Raw genomic sequence first — 20,501 nt, forward strand, 5'->3', positions numbered from 1 at the left:
TCGACCTAGGTATAATGCTAGGACATGAATTTCACTTCCAGATCCTTCTTTCCAGCCCAAAGCCTCACTCTGTACTTCATCACGTAGTTCCTAGCCTCTGATTCTGTTTCTTCTAGAAGAGGAAAATACACTCGCTCTAGTGCTGGTAAGAATTCTGCGCCCTGCCCTTTCGTAGGCCCCTGCAGTCTGTATAGTCGTGGATAAGGACGTTGTTGGAACGGCCATAGACGAATTGAAGTAATGAATCGGAAGTCAGTATGATAACATGCTCGTGACATGTGCTCAAACTCAGTGTATCCGAAATCGAAAGTGGCGTGAGCGAAGAAGATGGCGCGGGCCTCGTAACGGATCTGGGAAGACGCTGAGATGAGAGCAGTAGACTTGCGGTTGGAGGACGTGTAAATGTTTGCATCAACATCATTTGTGACGCAGACATCGATAGAGATGCAGACATAGATGTAGATCTCGTTGCGGATCTCGCCTGGAAGGCGCAAGAGAGGTGAGTCGAGCTGGTTCTGCAGAGTACTGAGTGTGCATTAGCTTACATCGAATTCCAAAGCACGGAAAATAATATTTACATCTTTCGAGCTTTCTGAGAGACTAACACACCGCTCTGTGAGAAGTTTCCTGCATTTTGCGACATCTTGATCAAGGGAGCCGGCGCGTGGTGCAGAACAGTTCAGCGCAGTCGAAAAAGTCCACGGACGGACTGAGCCGTTAGACTGTCTGCCAAAGTCGATGGAGAAATGTGATACTGAGGATAGTTTGGAGTCGGTAGAAGGTGAGGGGATTTGGGGGTTGGCCCGTGGGTGCGTTTGTTTACACATGGCACGTGCTGAAGTGATTGCAAGCGAGAATTCATCATCTAGCGTGTATCACGCGACTACTACATTTCTCCATAGCGTAGCTGGTTATGACGTATCAACAGGGACTCTCGCTACTGTCTTGTGCAGCACTTCCACGTGTGAAATTCCCTAGAAGGCTGAGCTGTGGGCCACCTGCAAGTCCGCATTTCCCGCCCAAGTTCGTAGCGCGTCAACCCCCAAACTATCCTTTGGCATGCGCGATTTACTCCAACCAGCGACATATACTCGCTCCAGTTCCGGCAAGAGTTTGGCTCCCTGTCGTTCCGCTACAAAATGCTCATCCTCCCTTAGGAGCCTTGTAATCCGCTGCGATCGTAGATGGATGGAAGTGACGAGCTGGAAGTCCGCGTGTGGAAGCGTCTGTGGGAACTCCGAGAACAGGAGCGCCCTCAAATCGAGAGTCGCATGCGCGAAGAAGATGGCGCGGGCTTCATGGCGCATCTGAGAACAGGTGGATATGATGGCTGTGGACTTGCGGGCTCGAGGACTGTTGTTGAAGACGGCCTGAGTGCGGGAACACGCGTACGCGTAGATCTTGTTGCGTATCTCTCCTGGCAGCCGTAAGAGATGTGAGTTGACCTGGTTCTTCAGTGTGCTGGATACATGTTAGCAGATGCCCGTCGTCTCGATAGGGTTGAATGGTCCCGGTACTTACATCTCGCGAGCTTCTTCGGAAGTGAGCACGCGACGCTGGCGTGAGGTGACTGTCTGTCGTGACATATTGCTACGCGGGGTCAGGATTGAAGCCCTGAACGTTGTTCAATGGTTAGAACGCTTACCCCGGTACGTGTGTTTGACGGTTTGTGGGCTACACCAACCAGTCAGCGTAGTTGCTCACGGGACTGTATGAGCTGATGGCTTACCGAGAACAATCTGTGGGAAGACAAGAGAAGAGGACTGGTTTCGGCGATCAAGGTGTTTTATATACAGAGGGTACGTGCGGAAGTGGCTGCAAGACTGCCCAGGTGGGATTAGACCCTCGAGATCACGCGCCGGATCATCACGTGCATAGGGCCGAGCTGGAGGATATTTCTTGATTCAGTTCTAAGGTGTTGCTACAAATGACACTAAGTATATCCATCAGAATTTCTGGATCGGTCTCAGAGACTTGCGCTCCCAACTTGTCTGAAATCGCTTCCTTACATACTTAGGTATCCAGCTTCTCATGAGTAAAGGAAAATAGATTGGGAAAGAATGCGCTATCCGCGATGAGTTCAACTTTGCATTGAAGAATATCGCATCAAAAAGAGCATTTCTGGATCTGTAATCTCCTCGTCGGTGACCTGTAAGGTCTGCTTTCCAAACATTCCTTGTAGCGCATTGATGTATACATCATTCGCCCTAGTAGGTTGCTTCAAAAGCACCCTCTCAACCCCAGGCAGATCAGATTTAGTCCTTATACCAGCCTTGAACTCTCGAGCCTTCCGTGTTGCAGTATGGAGAATATTATGGTCCAAATATAGCGAGGAAATGAGGTTGCGATATTTGGGGTTGAGGCTTACGTGAGCTGCCCATCCTGCCCATCCAGACAACTCGAACGTCGCGTGGGTATACAAGAGTGCGATGGCCTCGCAGTAGAATTGTTTACGTGCGAGGAGGAAGGTTTTGGTGAAGAGACATGAGCTTCCGGAAACTTCTGAACGCTTCCCGTGCTTGACTGTAATGGATCGGCAGATGCAGGTGTAGATATGATTGCGGATCTCGCCAGGTAGACGAAGTAGGGGCGAGTTCAGCTGGTTTGCTGCGGCGCTGTTACGATTAGCTAGTGTATTGTGGATGAAGTACGCGCTCAGTTCATCGGCTTACATCTTGTCAGATTCCTCAGGACTAGTTGCCCGCTTGAGCAATTCCTCCCACTCTTTGTAGGCCTTCTCGCGGTCCCAGAAGGCTGTCGCCATATTGTGGACTCGGGTATCGGGTTGGGTTTGAGAATTCGATGGAGACTCGGCGTAGATTTGTGGCAAAGACGTTGTTGTGGCGGACTCACAAGAGAATTGCCTTCTCTAAATAATTGCAGGCCCAGGCTAGGCAGCGGTGAGGTTAGCTTGGAGTCACGTGTGGGTTCAGAGTGCATAGCTCTGGAGGACCCTGCAAATAGATCAGATCTCGATGGCGTAGCAAGGTCGGTGAGACTTTGAAAAGATAGATGTCTTATAACATTCTCGAGTATTCGATCTAATATGTACATCAAACAGAACCGCGTACTTTACACTCGGTCAGCTCCAAAAAATCTAGGCCTTGGGGCCTGTGGGCTTCTTCATGTAGGTGGGCGCCAGAGGCGGGTCAGCGTTCTTGACCAGCATCTGCACGTACTCGTCGAACCAAGCACCAGCAGCCGGCGCGCCAGCAAGGCCGCACTTTCCATCACTTTCGCCACCAGGCTTGATCCAGACAAGAGAATCGACGTTGGTGTTGTTCTGCTTGGAGCCAGGTAGAGGACCGAATCCAGCAGGTTCAACATTGCACCACTCACCCCACTCCTCACGAGCACCGGGAAGAGCGACGCGACCCTGATCGATGATGAAGTGGGATGGCAGACCCTCGGCCTCGAGGTAAGGAGCGAGCGATGTGGCGTAGTGGCTCTCGTCCCAAGATGGCGAGTACTCGGTGTAGTTCTCGCGGATCTTGGCTTGGAAGGAGTTGTAGTTCGACACGTTGGTGGAGAAACCCCGGATCTTAGCCATGGGGTTGAGCTTCTTCGCCATGGCAACAACCCTGCCGAAGACCTCAGCAGTTGGCTTCAGATTGTCTGCCCAACCGAGCCAGCCGCCGTGCGCAGCATCGATGTACAGATGTACGTTGGGGAACTGCAACTTGGAGATGGCGTATGCGATACCCTCCTCGTAGATTGGGGTGGCGGTGGCACAGAAAGGGACGCCCTGGTTGGTGACGGCGTTACCCAGACTGTCGGGCTCGAGAACGATGGCAAAGTCGAGATCCCTGGCCTCAGAAACAAGCTTGGCGTACTTGTCGACGAACTCCTTCTTATAGATCTCGAGGCCGTTGTTCTCAGAGCTCAGCTCACCAGCAGACTCGCCGGCAGAGCAATCACGGTCGGGCAAGTTGTACAGAACTAGTCCGACGATCATCTTCTTTGGGCCCTTCTTCTGTTGACGAGCCTCCTTGATGGCTTGGGGAATGAGGCTGAGACCATCGCGTGTGGTGACCCAAGTGAAAGTCGAGATCTTCTGGGCGACTGTGCGAGTGCGCGCTGCATTGAGAGTGTCGTTCTGGGCCGTGAAGGCTGCAATGGTCTGATCGAGCTTCTTGCCGTAGCTCTGGACAACATAGCGGTCTTTGCCAGCCCAAGGGTTGACGTTCGGGCCTGGGGGTGGCTTAGGAGCTGCGGACGCAGCACCAGCGAGGGCGGCAGTTGCCAAAACGAACTGTGTGAGTTGCACCATGATGAAACGAGAGGCTTGAGATTGACTCGAGGTGGTGATGAATCGTACGGTGGATTACCTGGGGCTTTTATAGAATGCCATGAAGATGAGCGCCGCGCAAAAGACCCATCCAATCATCTCTTTCCTTTGTAGCAGGCTTGGTACAGGCTTGCCCTTACGTTCACGTGGCTGTCTTTAGACTTGGTCAACGGTACCGTCGGGCCGTTGTACATTCTAACAGCACTCAAGACGGTCCAAGTCCTTGGTGAAAAAGCATTGACATCTCGCATACAAAGCGCCACGGCGGCGTTGCTGTAGTGCTTCATCGATGGCGTACTGTGCGCTTTCTTTCGCGAATGTAAGGAACGGTCGTTCGCCCCTAAATTGGTATGTAGTCCTGTTAACAGTAAATTAGCCAAGGCCAAGTCTACCGGGGGTGCTGCGGGTAGTCAATATATCTGAGCTGTTTACCCGGCTTCTACCCCAGCTATGTTGAAACATCGACCCCGCAATCCGGCTCGTGATATTGCGACCCCGAAGAGCGTCCTGCAGATTGGACGGGGTGGTCAAGCTAATGCTGTGTATATTGCGTATAGAGTAGTGTGGGGATCTTGTGTCATTTCGGACTGCAGCTCGCCATCTGCAGACACTGTACAGAAGATTCGTTGCGTCTTCTAGCGCGAGTGTGAGCGGCTGTACCCTGAGGCTGAGTTGGATGTAGATGCTGCACGCACGATGCAGGAACTCCAACACTAGAGAGATGTCGAAAGTGATATCGCGAGCTTAGCCACTGGGGTTGGGACGATCGCGCAGATTGAAGGTCCTCTGGCATACAAACGTGGAGAGCTCAGTTGACCTCCCTTCCGAACGAATGCGCGCTTCCAACGGAGTGCGTTACGATAGCCTTAACGATGTATTCTGTTACCTGAGTACATACCGTCATCCAGATATCCCGAGATCTAGCTGAAGGCGTGGTTTGCGGATGGAGCGCGAAAAGGCACGAAAAGGCACGAAAATGATGGTGCTGTGCGACACGTGTGGCGTGCATGACAGTCGAAGTCGGGCAGAGTGCCTATCAACAAACATCGCGTCGGAGGTCTCAAAAACGCAGTAGTCACGTAGTCGCTCGCATCGGATGAGTTGAAATGGGGTGCAGTCGGACGCGTGACATCTCGTAGTGAACGCGAAGTGCGCGACAGGGCGGGAAGCTGATGTCCTTGCCGTTAGCGTCTTGGCAGTGACTGTAGCGGTCCCGAAGTCTCCATTGCGCGTCCCCAGTTACTTTGACTCGCCATCACGTCCAGCGCTACCTATACCCGTCAATGTCACCGCAAACACTCACGACTATAGGATGGTGTCGAGCTTCGACGTTCACCAGAAACAAGATCCGCAAGATCGACGTCTGGGAGTAAAAATATACATCGAATTGGAATCTATTCTACAGAACTATTCATAAGGAGTGCCATGTCGTCTTATCGTATCATGTTGTTATAACAAAGGAAGGACTCGTCTCAGCGACGATGAAGAAGAGGTAGGTGGTGTTCATATCCGATACACCTTTTAGACTCACTTGCTGATGATTCATGATCACAACAAGGTCTCAGCCACCAACGCTAACAATCTAGCACTGGCGGACGTACATGCCAATGGGGCTTGGGTTGTAGTCCTGGAAGTAATCCATGGAGAAGTCACCGCTGCCGCAAATCATGTAGCTGACGGTCTTGCCCGCCTCGCAGTCACCAGTCTCGACGGGGTAGGTGTTGCCAGGGGTCATCTCCATGGAGGCAACGTCCTTATCCTTAGCGGGCATGTTCTTGTAGGTGGTCATTGCATCGGCAGGGCCCTTGAGCTTGCTGATGGTGCACTTTCCGTGGCCAGACATGGTGTAGTCGGAGGTCTCGAGGTCCTCCTTCTTGGGAAGCATGAACATGGCAGAGCACTTCTTGCCAGCCATCGAGGCGGGGATATCGAAGTTGAAGATGGTGCAAGTGTGGCTATCGATCTTGCCGTTGTACGAGGTGTCGTGGGCCTTGTCGGGTTGCTCGGAGTCGACAGGTACGATCAGGTGGGGGTACTCGTAGTTGCCGTTGAGGTCCTTGGGGCATGAACCCTCACCACCGTTGTCAACATCATCGTCGGTATCGTCGGGCTTTGTGGGCGTGGTCTCTGCTGGAGGCGCGGGCTTCGTCACAGAGGGAGCGGGGTGAGTCTCGGCGGGAGGAGCGGGATGCGTCTCAGCGGGAGGTGCAGGGTGGGTCTCAGCGGGAGGTGCAGGGTGGGTCTCAGCAGGGGGAGCTGGGTGAGTCTCAGCGGGAGGGGCCGGCTTGGTCTCAGAAGGAGCAGGGTGTGTCTCAGCGGGAGGGGCAGGATGAGTCTCAGCGGGAGGAGCAGCAGGCGCAGTGACAGTGACGGTCACGACGCTGTGAACACACTCAGACTCTTGAGGGACACCGGGTGCGGGCTGGGAGGGCTTCTGGCCTTCGGACATGGCGGGGTAGCCTGGCTTGCCTGATTGCTGAGGCTTTCCAGGTTGGCCGGGGTACTCGGGCATGCCAGAAGGCTTTCCGGGCATACCGGAAGGCTTTCCAGGCATACCTGACTGACCAGGCTTTCCGGGCATATCGGAAGGCTTCCCAGGCATACCAGAGGGCTTTCCAGCAGGAGGTGTGCCGGCGGGTACAGTGGCGGTGGCTACGGGAGGTGTACCAGCGGGAGGTGTACCAGCGGGAGGTGTACCAGCGGGAGGTGTGCCAGCGGGAGGTGTGCCAGCGGGAGGTGTGCCAGCAGGGTATGTGGCAGCAGGAGGTGTACCAGCAGGTACAGTAGCAGTGGCTACGGGAGGTGTGCCAGCAGGCTGAGAGCCAGCGGGTTGTGTAGCGCCAGCCCCGCAAGAACCAGCAGAGCCTAGAGAGATCTCGACGCACTTGGCTTGGCCAGGGGCAGGAGTTGTGTAGACGTTGTACTCGCCGTTGTCATTGACGGGGCAAGCGTAGAACTTGCCGGAGCCGTTGTATGTAACGCCACCGTTGGGGCCAACGGCAAAGCCGTTGGTGGGAGTGGCGCCAACATCGCATTGGAATTGTGTGGTGGGAGGAGTTAGGATGCAACCCCGTCCATTGGAATCAGTGAAGCCACCGTTGCCGTCCAGGCAGTAGCAGCTGGTAGGCAGACCACCGTTACCGACACGGTTCTGGCCGTCGTCGAGTTGGCCAAGTACACCTGATGCGCCGCCTGACGCTTCAAGCTTGAAGCACTGTGTAGCCTGACGGACGACAAGGGCGTTGGCTCCGAGGCCAAACGCGATGGGAGCGAAAGCGTATCTCATATTGGAAAACTGAGCGACTGTGGGATGAGGTGAAATCTGAGGATACCTTCCAACACGTTCGAACTGGGTGACTCTTATACTGGCCTGTGGCTCAGGAACTATGACAGCCGGTACTGCCAAAGATCTCTAGCGACTTCCAGTATTGCGGCATCGGCTTACGTTGTTGGGATCTTAGCAGGCCTCGCGTGTGGTTCTCATCGTCATCTTGAGAACGATGATATCAGTAGACGAATGCCTGTACAAGCATTTGTGGAGACTGCTATCCAAGCCTGTAGTGGCTTGAGGCTTTCCGTTGCCTGGTAGTAGCCGTATGGCCCGCGTTAACGTTCAAATTGTTGCGCTTTCAAGTAACACCAACCGCGATCATTGGCCAGCAGTCAAAAGACGTTCTGGGAACTGTGGTTCTCGACGCACGCCAGACCCGATTTTGTGGGGTAAGATCGACAGGAACACGTTGCTCTACCCCATGCAATCTACACAACTCGACCTCGAGAAGGATATCAACGAGAGGTATCGTTGTTGTTGTATGTTGACACTGGTCACAAATATGGATACTACTTGGGTGTCAGCAAGATCAACTGCATCGCTATACGTGGGCCTCTTGATCTCGAGATGGCAGACGATGAAGTCTTCGAAAGTAAGACGGAGCTTGATGCGTTGCGGAGTGCATTCCGACGGTAAGGTCGGCGTCGTCTAGAGAATCAAGACTATTGGCATAAGCCTTGGCGGTGAACAGCGAAGAGCAGAGTTTCCCAACATAGTAACAAACCGTTGCCGAGTGTTCCGCTACGGTCGTAACGTATGCAAGATGAACAAATAAGCGATGTGGTGCTTTTTACCCCAGACATCTGTAGACCTGGAATTCATGGGGTACGTCGGCAGCCGGACAAGCCTGGGAGATCACGCGAAAGCCGCGTACTATGCTGGCAGCTAGCCCGTATGGCCTACACCAGAGACGAAAGGTTGAATTGGCGAGCAGCATGAAAAGCAGGCATTTCAACATGAAAGTTTCCGATGCGATCCAGTTTCAAGCTGACGAGACCTGTAAAACAAGCTGGGCACTTCCATAGCCCCACTGCATAGCGAAAGCTGCCAAGGCTGGCGGATGTTGTCTCCATTGTGCAAACGGTCAGACGAATTATTTGCAAGTCGAGTACATCCTGTCTAACTGGGAAGGCACGGCGCAATGTGGAGGTCTTTCGTCACTTTGACATGATAACATCCGAAAGCTCCAGTGTCGGCGAAATTTTGCCGCGCAGAGATTGGTAGGGCTTCGCTATGGTAATCCAAAGCCTTCTCCTGTACTCCTAGTGCTGAATGGCATGTTTGAATACCGGTTATCTGGGTGGTGCAGAAGAGTCGAAGCGACGCAGGTCCCTGGGCAAGTCTTCAGGCAACCTGAGGTAGACTTTGCATCATCGCATCTTGCGCGCGTCGTCAGATGTGGGCTGTGTTCTTTCTTCAGCCGTTTGCTGACGCATACACGCAGAAGTTCCACGGTGGGCTTATGTCGGAGAGCCGATCGTTATTTCTGATGTTCTGGTCCACCTTAGCTGGCCCTCGGTCGTGGTAGGTTGGTGGATCGGTCGCGCGACGTTCGCTCCTAGGGTTCGTCTGAAGGGGTCTGGATGCTGGAGCTCCGCAGGGAGTACGCCTGTGTCATCAGGAACGGCGTGAGGAGATTTCGAGCCCTACGGCATGGAGGCGATGGTCATTGGACGCTGCGGCGAACGCGTCGTACGCAAAGGGGGTTTCGAGGTTGGGATGCGATCCCGTCGCGACCTGGTTTTCGCGTTACGTCACTTGTGACTAATGCCCACTTAGCCTAGTGGCATCCGCTTTGGGCCGAGACCCACTTGCCATCACGGCTTCCGAGGCCTTCCATCAGGGTACAGTACCACGGCGATGCAGCCGTCCATCAAGTATCTGTGATAAAGCTGATGTTCACTTTTTCAAGAATCGCTGAAACCTTCTTCTCCTCCTATGGATACTCCCGTCAGAACCAAGCCCGTCGCTAACATGCCAGTGCAGCCCCCAGCGCCTGCGAAATACAACGGATGGTGATTAACTTAACAATGTCTCGCCGGACTTCTGCTGCAAGCATCTGAATACTTAGGCACTCGCTCAACGGTCGTCTTGCTGCTGCAAAGTTTGCACGTCAATCATGCCCCGAGGGTGCCGGCATCGCTATAATTCGACGTAGCTTCCACGGCTTCCACGGCCAGCTCTCGTTCTATCTGGTCAAGCGGAGGACAATGTTAGGTGCGTTATACCCCGGTCACCGGTAATACAAGTAGTTGCAGATACGCGCCCACTGTTGCTTATGTGCGAACCTTTGGCAGCTCACGTACCGGGAGTGACCCGCTGCAATAATTCTGTGAGCATACAGATTTTGCGCAGTCGTGTGCAAATCGAATGATGAAGAGTGAGCTGATTGAGATGTACAGTCAGAGGAAGAGCTCAGTCTATGGCACTTCTAGAGTGACCGGAGGCTGCTGTTCAAACGTCGCCGCGTATATTGAAGACGTTGTCAGACGCCGAAGAATCATGCTACCTTTATCCTATAAAATTCGCATGAGATCGTGCATTATCTTCACCTCGAACTGCACGAAAGTATCGTCGCATTTCCACATCCGATCAGCAACAACATGGTTAGACCAAAGGTTAGCCACAATGATGCGGTGGGATAATATGGCTCACTGAGAAGTGGTGCGAACATCTTCGCTGAATTATGTTGGCATTAAAGCGACCTAAGTGCTGTCGCAATGTACAAGTCGTCTCATCAGGGTAGATGATAATTCTCAATCTTTGGTGTTGACTAGGATACCCAGGATCGCTGATGAACGCGTGGAGACCTGCTAGGCTGGGATCATGCGGAGCAGGCTCTGAAGGTATTAGAATTGCGTATGTAGCCGTGTAAGAAGGGATGTATACGGAAGAAATAGCGACCGGTACATAAATTGCAGATGTAAAGGTCGTATTCATTCGTCACTGGTCTAAAGTGTCAGCACGAATGGACACGATACCGCAGTGATCTTTGCATGACTTGTTCAATTTCATATACCACGACAATACACGCGTCGGTTGTCGTGAAACATGATAATGTGGAGTTTTGATCGCATTGACTGACACACGTTGTGACGATCATCTTGATTCTGGCACCGCTTCCAATGATGACAATTGAACGGACTTGAATTGTTCGCGGTCTTTGAAGATGGACAACTCCGCCTGCAATATGTTGACGCATAATACACTGTCTTCGTATTCAAAGCATGATAGCATAAACCACGAGAAGTATCCACTTTACTTGTGACATAGTGTGTGATATTATGCTGAGAAGATGATAGAGCCAAAGTGAAGCTTGTACGTACACAACTCAATTATGTAGCTTAGCCACGTCTCAGCCTCTTGCTTCACAGAGCATTGATGGCCGCCTCGCAGACTTCACAGCGTGCGAAATATTGATCGTTATGCGTTGTTTGAAATCTAACGACACTGCTAAGAACAATTTCCCAGCCGCTGCCTCTAACCCACGATGCATTGCAACGCATCGGTAGCAATAATGCAGGGTCTGTGTCGCAAAACTACAAGCACAAGATCCAGTCCGACTCGCAGCACCGAACTCGTTTGTCAAAACATGCGCCAAACGGACCAATGTATGCCTGCAGATGATGACGAGGGGCCTGACACGTCAATCGCAGAGCCTGATGATGACGAATTGAGCGACTGGGACAGCCTCGAAGTCGACGATGTCGAATACACAGATGAGGATCTAAAAGACTTTGGACGACCGGGACGACGGCGCCATGCCGGAGATCATGATTCGACGCTCTTCGGCAACATGCAGGAGGTGAGGCATACATGCAGCCAGAGGCGGAGATGCGTTGATGAAGATGGTCGGAGTGCAGGTGGCCGAGACAAAGTTAGTGAAGAAGATCGCCAACAACCAGGACATGCTGTGAAAGCGATGACAAACCGGCTACAACGAGCAGGGGATGTGGTAATGCCTCGCACAAGATCGCGAAGCACGTGTAGCACGTGTGGGCGTAGACGACTCTGAATAAGGAGACCTGGAGAAGTTGACCCTGAATTTGGTACCTAGGTAGTGAGGAGAAACTCTCGACGAAGCCGTGGAAGACCACTTCCGGTCGAGGACCAAGTACCAACCTTGAAATAGCTGTAAAGTTAGCCGCCGCAAACTGATCGCACAATCCATCCCCAATGATAAACTCAGAACACATCAATACATTACGATCAATGCATCCCTTTCCAGTGTGCCAACAAACCCCAAACCTTGAATACCCATCCCAACCTCGGAAGGTTCACCTGCAACCCTCCATCACATCTCCGCCTTGCCATCCCCTCGATCGACGTTGGCCACCCCCCATTCCTTGCAGATCCTTCCCTCGTCATCGCGCGCTGGTGCACCAGAATCGTTCCTCGTCAACAAGTTCGCAGGGACGGAGCTAATCCGTTTCCGTGTCTCATCGACCCGTTTACAGTTAGTGGAGACCGCTCCGCGCCGGGGGATATTTTGGAAATCAGCCACTGGACTGGGAAAATCTGCGCACGGTGCGAAGCGATCATGATGGAAGACGTTTCCGTTTGTGGGTTCATCGGATTGGCGAGGTCGTTGTTACCCGCATTGCGATCGTGGGCACGGGGTAGCAATCAGAAAGCTGGGCCGCAAGGCGAACAACACTCTCCTCGATACTCGTAGATCCTCTGCATGTTGAGATGAAATTGTGATGAACGCGCATGGCGGCCTCAGCCCCCCATAACCCACAGACTGCCAAAGGGATGAAGATCTGGAGAATTAACGTTTCCCATGACATCATGCCTGCTAGCTCAAGTCCCTTGCGCCCGCATCCAGTCTAGTCTCGCTTCTAGCCGACGATCTGAACTCCCCCTCCCCGACGCCAGATCTTCAGCATCACGAACACCCAGCCATTCACACTGCAGGGGCCGCTGCGTCCTGCACCGACACCCCCTCCGCGGGCTCTCCAGGGCTGCCCCCAAGATCGGGGATAAGGGTTTCACGCAGGGATAGCGACCTGCGTGGCTGAACGTGCTGAACACCGTGATCGTGGCCCTCGCGCAGTATCGCAAAGATGTGAGACGTGCATGCTGCGTTATTGGAACGCCGTAACGCCATCAACGCCATCACGGGTGAACCGTCAGTCTCACTTGTTAACCCAAGTACGGCCCCCAGGCTACGTCAGTACCCCCGCCCGAGCGCCGCACGACTATTATGGCGTGAAGGCTTGCAGAAGACGTCAGGTCTGTTAGGAAAGGCTGGGTGGTTCTTAGTGAGTTTTCGATTTAACTCTCAGCCCGGGGGCTACACAACCTTGGAAATCCTCTTTTGCATCCAGTTCTCGTCTTCTCTGTCTGTCAGCCTTTTGGGCATCTTTTTTTGTCTTTGCATAGCGTATAGCTCGCTGTTTTGGTATACCAGTACTACTTACTTACTATCTGAGTCTGTCACCTTGTTCAACAGTATAGGCTGTCGAGATGGCACTCAAGAATATATTACCGTTACACAAGAAGGAGTCGGTATCGCGGCTTCAGGGCACTCCTCACAGCCATGCCCATCATATCCACCGCCCTCAGAAGGCAAAGAGCTTTATGCCTAACAAATGGCGCAATGAGCTCGTTGCCGCTGCAGCAGAGTTTGCCGGCACGTTCATGTTTCTGTTCTTTGCGTTTGGAGGAACGAGTGTAGCCAACACTGCGGCGACATACAGTAACCGGGTTACCTCTGGACAGGACAACAACAGTATCACACAGGCGCCAGATACGAGTGTGCTGCTGTACATCAGTCTGATCTTCGGCTTCAGTTTGATGGTAAATGTCTGGGTATTCTTCAGAGTGAGCGGAGGACTCTTCAACCCTGCCGTAAGCCAGCCTTCCCAAAGGAACGCATGCAAACAATAACTAACAACACCCACAGGTAACACTCGGCCTCTGGCTCATCGGCGCCGTCCCAACCATCCGAGCATGCCTCTGCTTCGTCTCCCAGATGCTCGCGGGCATGGCCGCCGCAGGCGTAATCCAAGCCATCATCCCCGGCCCCCTCAACGTCTCCACCACCCTCGGCGCAGGCGTCTCCGCCGCCCGCGGCGTCTTCCTCGAAATGTTCCTCACCTCCCTCCTCGTCTTCACCATCTTCATGCTCGCAGCCGAAAAGCACAAGGCCACCTTCCTCGCCCCGATCGGCATCGGCCTAGCCCTTTTCGTCGCAGAAATGGTCGGCGTGTTCTTCACCGGCGGCAGCCTGAACCCTGCGAGGAGCTTCGGGCCCTGTGTTGCTACGCACAATTTCCCGGGGTACCACTACATTTACTGGTTTGGGCCGCTGATGGGTACGCTGCTGGCGTTTGGCATGTATCGTATTGTTAAGTTGGTGGAGTATGAGACTGTCAACCCTGGTCAGGACTTTGACGATCATGAGGCTGCGTTGTTTAATCCCCCTGAGGACCCGGAACATGCTGGGCAGGTTGAGCGGCCGAATGTTGCGGCTCATGCTATGGCGGACGCGATTCGCAGGACTAACTCTAACTTTGGGGGCGAAGCCCAGTTTGGCATTGATTCGATGCTGGAGAGCAAGGACGACGAGAAGTCCACACCACCACGGTCGCCACAAAAGGAACAAGAGCTGTTAGAAAGGACCGGTCATGCACCAGCTGCCAACGGCGAACGCCACGAATGCTGTTAGCCCTCGTCTCTTACACAACAGGCATCCTGTGCGTCTGTGTAGTAACACGTTTCCATTTCCATTCTAGCGTTTACAGCGGGTGCGAGTCCTCATTTACAATTCAATAGCGAATCTCCATTTTTTACACTTATGCTGCGCATAAGCACAACCTCATCTCTCCCCCTTGCATGATGCCGCGCCGTGCTTCTCCTAATCTGGCTTCGGTCTTGTATACGAGGAACCAGGCTAGACAGTGTGCGATTAGAATTGCGAAGAGTAGGATGAAGAGCAGGATGGCTAAGATGGCGACGCATGTCCAGAGGGCGGATATGGCGCTGGGTCTGCGTTTGCTTTTCGACTTTTGTGGTGGGGGGTTTGTGACGGAGTCGTAGGTAGCATCCTGCGGGGCTCGAGAGGAGCTGTGTGTCGGTCGGGCAGTGGTCTCGCGGTTCGGTTCGGGTATCTCGTCGTTTGACGCTTGGTCGTACATGTACCCGCCGTCCCCATCCGGAGGAAACAATCGAATCGCCACACCCTTCGCTTCCATCTCCCTCCCCGTCTTCTTCGGCGGCGTACTCGGCACTTCGAACCCCTCACTCCCCATTCCCAGTCTCATTCCCATCCCGAATCCCCTCCGTCCCATCCCCATCCTGCTCACAGGCGAATCCCAAGGTTTCCTCCCCGTCTCCCTCCCATCCGCCCTCTCCTTCCCCTTCCCTTTCCCTTCTCCCTCCACCTTCAATACCGCCTTCGGCTGTCGATGGATCTCCTCTGACCCCGTTCCCGTTCCCGTCTCCCCTCCCTCGTCCTCCTGTCCCTCCTCTCTGGCTCCACTATCCGCACCGTCCGTCGCTTGCCCTCCCCCTTGTTGTTCTTGACTTCGCGGCGTTGGGGCTGGCCTTCGCGGTCGTAGGCGCCGTCGTAGGGATGGTGGCCGTTGGTGTAGCGGGGATCGGTTTTCTGTGGAGTCTGAGCGGGGGCGTTGGAGTTGGAGGTGGGGGAACAAGCGGGTGGTTTGGAGATGGGGGAATAGGCGGGGGAGTTGTACCGAGAGGATTGGGAGACAGATTGCTAGGAGGCAGGCTAGGAAGAGGATGCTCATTGCTACCAAAACTGGGGGCGGCGCGAGTGGTAGGTGGGTTTGGGTTAGGTGTGGTGTGCGCGCGTGTAGGTGTGTTGTTCGTTGTGTAGGAAGGTATCGTGAGGAGGTGTAGTGTAGATTGTTCAGGTTTTGTTTAGTGATAACTCAGAGGGCGTCGTAGTGTGAGAGCCTTGTCGCTCGATATAGGTTGAGGCGAGGTCAGATAGCCCACACGTGATGTTTGTGCCGTTCTTGCCCTTGAAGACGGAGCCACGTGTTGAGGTGGCTCGCGACTGCCATACTGCAGCCTCCATGCTTCTGGCATTCTTTCCCACAAAGTCGAGCTTCCTTGCGCACCTCTCAGCACTCCAACTCACCCCCAGTCTCTCTCATCTGCTATCTAAAACTCTTGCATACTCGCGTACCTCCTCTTTCTTATCTCTTCGATATTAAATAGGCAGATTTAGTTATTATGTATCTTATGTGTGTTACAGGAGCTGTAAGTAGCTTCTTAATAATAAGTTATTATAGTACTATAAAATAAGATAAGATTAGATTTTAAGATTTTTTTATATATATATAAGTTAAAGGAGAGTATAGAAGCTTTGTTTTTGCAACTCTTCTTCCTCTCTTATACTGCATACTCGCGTAGAACATGATATACGTATATCAGCACGACCTCGGGTCCCAGCGCCTTCCCAGTTCGCATCAGTAGCCTTCCGCGCCATGTCAACATAATCATCGTCTTCGTGCTTAGCTGCTTGGCTATCGCTTCACGCGCGTGTTCATGATCAAGTGTCTCGTTTCCGCCCTGTGAACCACGTTAGACAACCACTGGCAGTGACCCCTTCTCGTCTTCCACGTGGCACACACTACATTCTCCCTAGGTCGGGATGAGCATGACTCAGCATATTGAGGATCAGTGGCGTCTGGTATGCGAATGTGTAGGTGTCGCGGTTTGTGTCTGCGCACGCGGCCGGGTAAATGCTATGGATAGTCGGAAGTGTTTCATGTGCGTTGCGATGGGTAGGTGGGAGCGCTGAGAGAATGTCATTGTGCTGGTTGTGCCGGCCGTGCGAGGGACGTATTTGGTTAAGCCGAGTTAGAGTGTAGGGTACAGTATTTTAGCTAGAGTGCATTGGGTGCGATGAGAAGTCGTTGTATTGTTCTTGGCGGAGTGCAGCATCTCGATCACGCGACTGTGGAAGGAATGTAATACTGGCAAGGGTATACGAAGTAGTACAATGTTAGTCTACCACAACGACTTCCATAACTCTGAATACGGCGCTCTTGAAGGATGAGTCCTAGTCTTCCATCTTGTCATCGTCCGCTTCATCGTATTCGACCTCCGCTGTATCACCCTCTTCATACCCACCACCTTCACCGTCTTCGTCTTCACTGTCCGATCCTGAGCCTTCGCTCTCGCCCTCACTCCCAGGGTCAAAGTCATCATCCTCTTCCTCGTCATCCTCCTGATCCTGCAACTCCCTCTCTGCCTTCTGCAGTTCGCTCTCTTCTTCCTCAGCACCAGCTTCTTCTACCGCAGCACCATTCTCCTTCTTGCCGCCCACCTTGTTCACATTAAGCTTCTTTGCGCGTCGGTCTGCGGCCAGACTGGCATCCTGCAAACCGTGTTTCTGGACGTATTCGTTTATGCCGGCGAAGTCTGCTTGATCGAGCATGCTGAATTCGATGTCGCCCGAATTGGGTGTGGTGAAGACGACGTTGAAGGTGTTGCGCAACACATTGGTGTAGGATATGCTTTCTATAGAGGCGAAGTCGAAGAAGGCGAGGGGCTTCTTGAAGCCGTAGAGGATGCCTACGGAGGTAAAGAATAGGTAGCCTAGACTGTGTTAGCAGGAGCTTTGTGCTGTGAAGTTCGAGTATAGCGTACCCTCTTTGCTTCCCCTGTGCGCCTTGACGTGATATGCCTTCTCGCCCTTCCTGTGGCTTTCTGGCACTGCGCTCGCGAACTCCTCGGCGTCGGGGAAGATGACCTCCTTTCCGGTGCCGGCTTGTATTAAGCAGTGGTGTATCGCCTCAGCCATGGGTGCTGGCCCTGGGTCTTCGCCTTCAACGATGTTCTTCCCTGTCGCCTCCTCGAAGGTCCATACGATTGGCTCTGGCGGTGAGCCCTTCAATTCTTCTGGCACGGGCGCCACTCCATCGCCGTGTACCGGTATAATGACAAAATGATGCTGTTTCTTCGCCTTCTCGGGTATAGGCAGGCAGAAGACCTGGTCGACGTCCTTCCACGCGATAACGAATTCTACATTGCCGTTTGCGCCAATGGCTCTTATGCCGCCATCCTTCTTGTCGAGTAGCTCGAGGGTGAACTTCTTCCGCTGTGGTATCGCGACGCTGACGGCTGGGTAGGTCTTGAAACCTTTCGTTGAAGTGCTCGTAAGACTGCCTCCTGCGTTTGATGCGCCGTTCTGTGGGGCAACACTCTCTTCGATCTTGCGCTTCTTAGTCGCTGGCTCAGCGGCGGGCTGCGAGGTTTGATTGAGGATGTATGTCGAAATGTCGCGAAAAAGAGTACTTTGGGTAGGGTTTTGGTCTTGGGCATATTAGCATAAGTCAACTTTGAGATTGGCGTCGCATACCTATCGCTGCGTGTACGCGCTTTCGCAGCTCATGATTGCTAGCAAAAGCGACATCAATTTCCTGTGGATGGGGTACGGGCGTCGGTGCTGCTGCCGGCGCAGGGGCAGGCGCAGATGGTGCGGGTGCTGCAGGTGCTTGCACGGGTACAATGGGTGCCGATGGCTTGTTGTTGAGCGCTGTGAAGGCCATGGTGGGTTGTAATTGGTGTTGTTGGTTGAAATGTCTCGTGGACGCGTCGACGGCTGATCGCGACTCCTCGACATTTAGCGCCCGGGTCTGACATCACCGCCGCTCGCCATCCTTCACCACTGCCACCTCACTCTCCTCTTCACCTCCCACATTTACGGCTGACTAACTACTCTACTTTCACAACCTATATGCACAATGCACAACGTACCGATGTCTAGCAACATCACGAGTCTGCTCGCCAGAGTATCGCCCTCGACGGAAACCCTCCATGGGCCGTTCCGCTATAGCCTACAGTTTCTACTGTCTCATCTGCCCGAGGATTACTGAACTCGTGGACAATAATAGATACAGGACGCGTCTTCTCGATGCAAATCGTTATGCGGAGGATCGACACAGCGTGCTGGGTATTCCATGCGCGTTCCATGCGACCCATGGACAGATCAATCACTATCGACTTTGATATATTATCAACACCCGCTTCAATCGCCATGAAAACTACGCGAATACCCAAGCGATATCTCTAACACATAATAGCCGGTATTATTGCGACGTGCGAGAACCATCATCGGTGCAGTAGGTGGAGCGTGCGCGTTGCGCATCTCACACACTTCCCGTCGCGACACATCATGACGACCAATACACGATGAACCGACCGTTTGACACCTGTCAGTTGCATTACGATTCATCTACAACAGGCCGGAAATGTACTGGACCGTTCAAGCGAATCCTTGACAGCTGCCACGAAGCAGCCCTATGCCGGTAGGATAGCATTGACAGGCCGATATTCTCTCAGCCGACATCATAATCATAGGTAAGAGTCGATGCGGTACGGGCGACTATCCAAGCATGCATCTCTTGGGACGATGTCTCGGCGGTGACCAGATGTTATGTTAATCTTCTGTCTCCTTGACGGCATTTACTCAACGCCTAATAATCCCGCCCGTAGCCTTCTTGCCTCTCTCCAGTTCGTCCTTCCGTGAAGGGTCGAAACAGGATTACCGCCAACATGACGAAAGTCAAATTTTCCCTCCCACCGGCAGCCGACAAGGTCACAGCGCTCTTCCACACCAAGCAAATCAAGGATGATGATCCACCAGTCTTCAATCAGCCACTCAACACCAGCTCATGTCCGCATCACCGTATCGCGAGGCTGCTGTACAGCGTTTCCCTCGCACTGTTACTTCTCATCGCAGTACCGGTCATCGCTCTCAAGGCATTAACCTATAGCTTCATCGAGGACAATCGTGTGACGGGATTTGAATACCAAACGACCAGAAGGAATGGCGACCCTGGCGAATCCATCATCATGGCCGCTCTACCTCGGATGCTATACGCAGTACCAGCAAAACTAGCCATTATCGCCGGTACAGTCAGCATATGTCTAGCCACCGCACACCTAGGATTCGTCGCAACAGATTGGAAAAAGGGCAACAGGGTACGTCAAATCCCACACAAGACGATAGATCACATCCAACTAATGCCTTTCCAGACGCAATCATACGCCTTCCGTCGCAACATAATGTTCCTCCACATCACCAACGCCATTCTCGTCCTCTTCGCCCTCGTCTCCATCTACGTAACCCACAAAAACACCTCCCACTTCCGCGAAGGTTTCGTCAACTTCCGCGCCTCACGCATGAACGACACTGCCTCCACCTCTACCCCCACCCAACCATCTTTCTTCCGCTACAACTTCGGTACCTTTGATCTCGAAACCTGGGCTTGTGAGCTCGCGGGTGTTGAAGGTGCTGGTATGGTACGGGAAGATTATGGCATGCAATGTGGTATTGAGGTCGCTGGAAGGGCGGTTATGATTCCTTTTGTGGTTGTTGCTTGGGGGGTTGCGGCGATTGGGCTTTGGGGGTTTGTGGGGGGTGGACGGAGGGGGCCCGATGGGGAGAGGATGAAGACTGATGAGGTGGGGTTGGAGATGGGGAAGATGAATGCTACGGATGACTGATCGTGATACTATTCCTTTTTACCAGCTCGGACGGCAAGGCGTTGATTCGTCACTTTCGGCGTTTTTTTTGGCGTTCTAGTGTGTTCGCATCTATCTCGGTAATGTCTTTCCTCATCTCCTTACTCCGCGCATACACGACAGCGATGATACCCTCTATTCACGTCTCATCTCCTATCGTTTTCTCGCATTCAGCCCTTTTGCTGGTCAAAGGTCTCATCTCTTCTTCTTCTTCCGGTTGTTTGGATCAAACGTCGCCAAGTGCTGGGGCGTTTCATATTTTATTTTATTGCACGGCATGGCATGGCATGGCATAATGATTATTTTGATATACACTACCGCGTTCTCCTCTTACCTTATTGCATCACATCAGCATGTCATCGACCGGAATAAAAG

General features: G+C 53.0%; 8 protein-coding genes across 8 annotated transcripts; 3 read left to right on the top strand and 5 right to left on the bottom strand.

Moving 5' to 3' along the window:
- Positions 1-974: 974 nt before the first annotated feature.
- On the bottom strand, positions 975-1,586 carry J4E93_008018 (uncharacterized protein; the record flags this gene model as incomplete). Its single annotated transcript, XM_049345921.1, has 2 exons — positions 975-1,461; positions 1,522-1,586. The coding sequence occupies 2 exons, from the start codon at positions 1,584-1,586 to the stop codon at positions 975-977; spliced, it is 552 nt and encodes a 183-aa protein (XP_049196854.1).
- Positions 1,587-2,080: 494 nt separating this feature from the next.
- Positions 2,081-2,764, bottom strand: J4E93_008019 (uncharacterized protein; the record flags this gene model as incomplete). The annotated part of the gene is made up of 2 exons (XM_049345922.1): positions 2,081-2,615; positions 2,673-2,764. 2 exons carry the CDS (start codon positions 2,762-2,764, stop codon positions 2,081-2,083), a joined length of 627 nt encoding a protein of 208 aa, XP_049196855.1.
- A 333-nt stretch (positions 2,765-3,097) lies between these two features.
- CEL6B (1,4-beta-D-glucan cellobiohydrolase cel6b) lies at positions 3,098-4,270 on the bottom strand (the record flags this gene model as incomplete). Its single annotated transcript, XM_049345923.1, has 1 exon — positions 3,098-4,270. The coding sequence occupies one exon, from the start codon at positions 4,268-4,270 to the stop codon at positions 3,098-3,100; it is 1,173 nt and encodes a 390-aa protein (XP_049196856.1).
- Positions 4,271-5,870: 1,600 nt separating this feature from the next.
- On the bottom strand, positions 5,871-7,574 carry J4E93_008021 (uncharacterized protein; the record flags this gene model as incomplete). The annotated part of the gene is made up of 1 exon (XM_049345924.1): positions 5,871-7,574. One exon carries the CDS (start codon positions 7,572-7,574, stop codon positions 5,871-5,873), a length of 1,704 nt encoding a protein of 567 aa, XP_049196857.1.
- Positions 7,575-11,232: 3,658 nt separating this feature from the next.
- Positions 11,233-11,536, top strand: J4E93_008022 (uncharacterized protein; the record flags this gene model as incomplete). Its single annotated transcript, XM_049345925.1, has 2 exons — positions 11,233-11,424; positions 11,483-11,536. The coding sequence occupies 2 exons, from the start codon at positions 11,233-11,235 to the stop codon at positions 11,534-11,536; spliced, it is 246 nt and encodes an 81-aa protein (XP_049196858.1).
- A 1,882-nt stretch (positions 11,537-13,418) lies between these two features.
- On the top strand, positions 13,419-14,292 carry J4E93_008023 (uncharacterized protein; the record flags this gene model as incomplete). Its single annotated transcript, XM_049345926.1, has 2 exons — positions 13,419-13,427; positions 13,528-14,292. The coding sequence occupies 2 exons, from the start codon at positions 13,419-13,421 to the stop codon at positions 14,290-14,292; spliced, it is 774 nt and encodes a 257-aa protein (XP_049196859.1).
- A 2,364-nt stretch (positions 14,293-16,656) lies between these two features.
- Positions 16,657-18,148, bottom strand: J4E93_008024 (uncharacterized protein; the record flags this gene model as incomplete). The annotated part of the gene is made up of 3 exons (XM_049345927.1): positions 16,657-17,195; positions 17,247-17,912; positions 17,959-18,148. 3 exons carry the CDS (start codon positions 18,146-18,148, stop codon positions 16,657-16,659), a joined length of 1,395 nt encoding a protein of 464 aa, XP_049196860.1.
- A 1,006-nt stretch (positions 18,149-19,154) lies between these two features.
- J4E93_008025 (uncharacterized protein) lies at positions 19,155-20,108 on the top strand (the record flags this gene model as incomplete). Its single annotated transcript, XM_049345928.1, has 2 exons — positions 19,155-19,583; positions 19,638-20,108. 2 exons carry the CDS (start codon positions 19,155-19,157, stop codon positions 20,106-20,108), a joined length of 900 nt encoding a protein of 299 aa, XP_049196861.1.
- Positions 20,109-20,501: the final 393 nt, after the last annotated feature.

This window comes from Alternaria ventricosa (genome assembly GCF_023758065.1).
Source record: "Alternaria ventricosa strain BMP 2768 chromosome Unknown scaffold_15, whole genome shotgun sequence".
Classification (NCBI taxonomy): Eukaryota; Fungi; Ascomycota; class Dothideomycetes; order Pleosporales; family Pleosporaceae; genus Alternaria; species Alternaria ventricosa.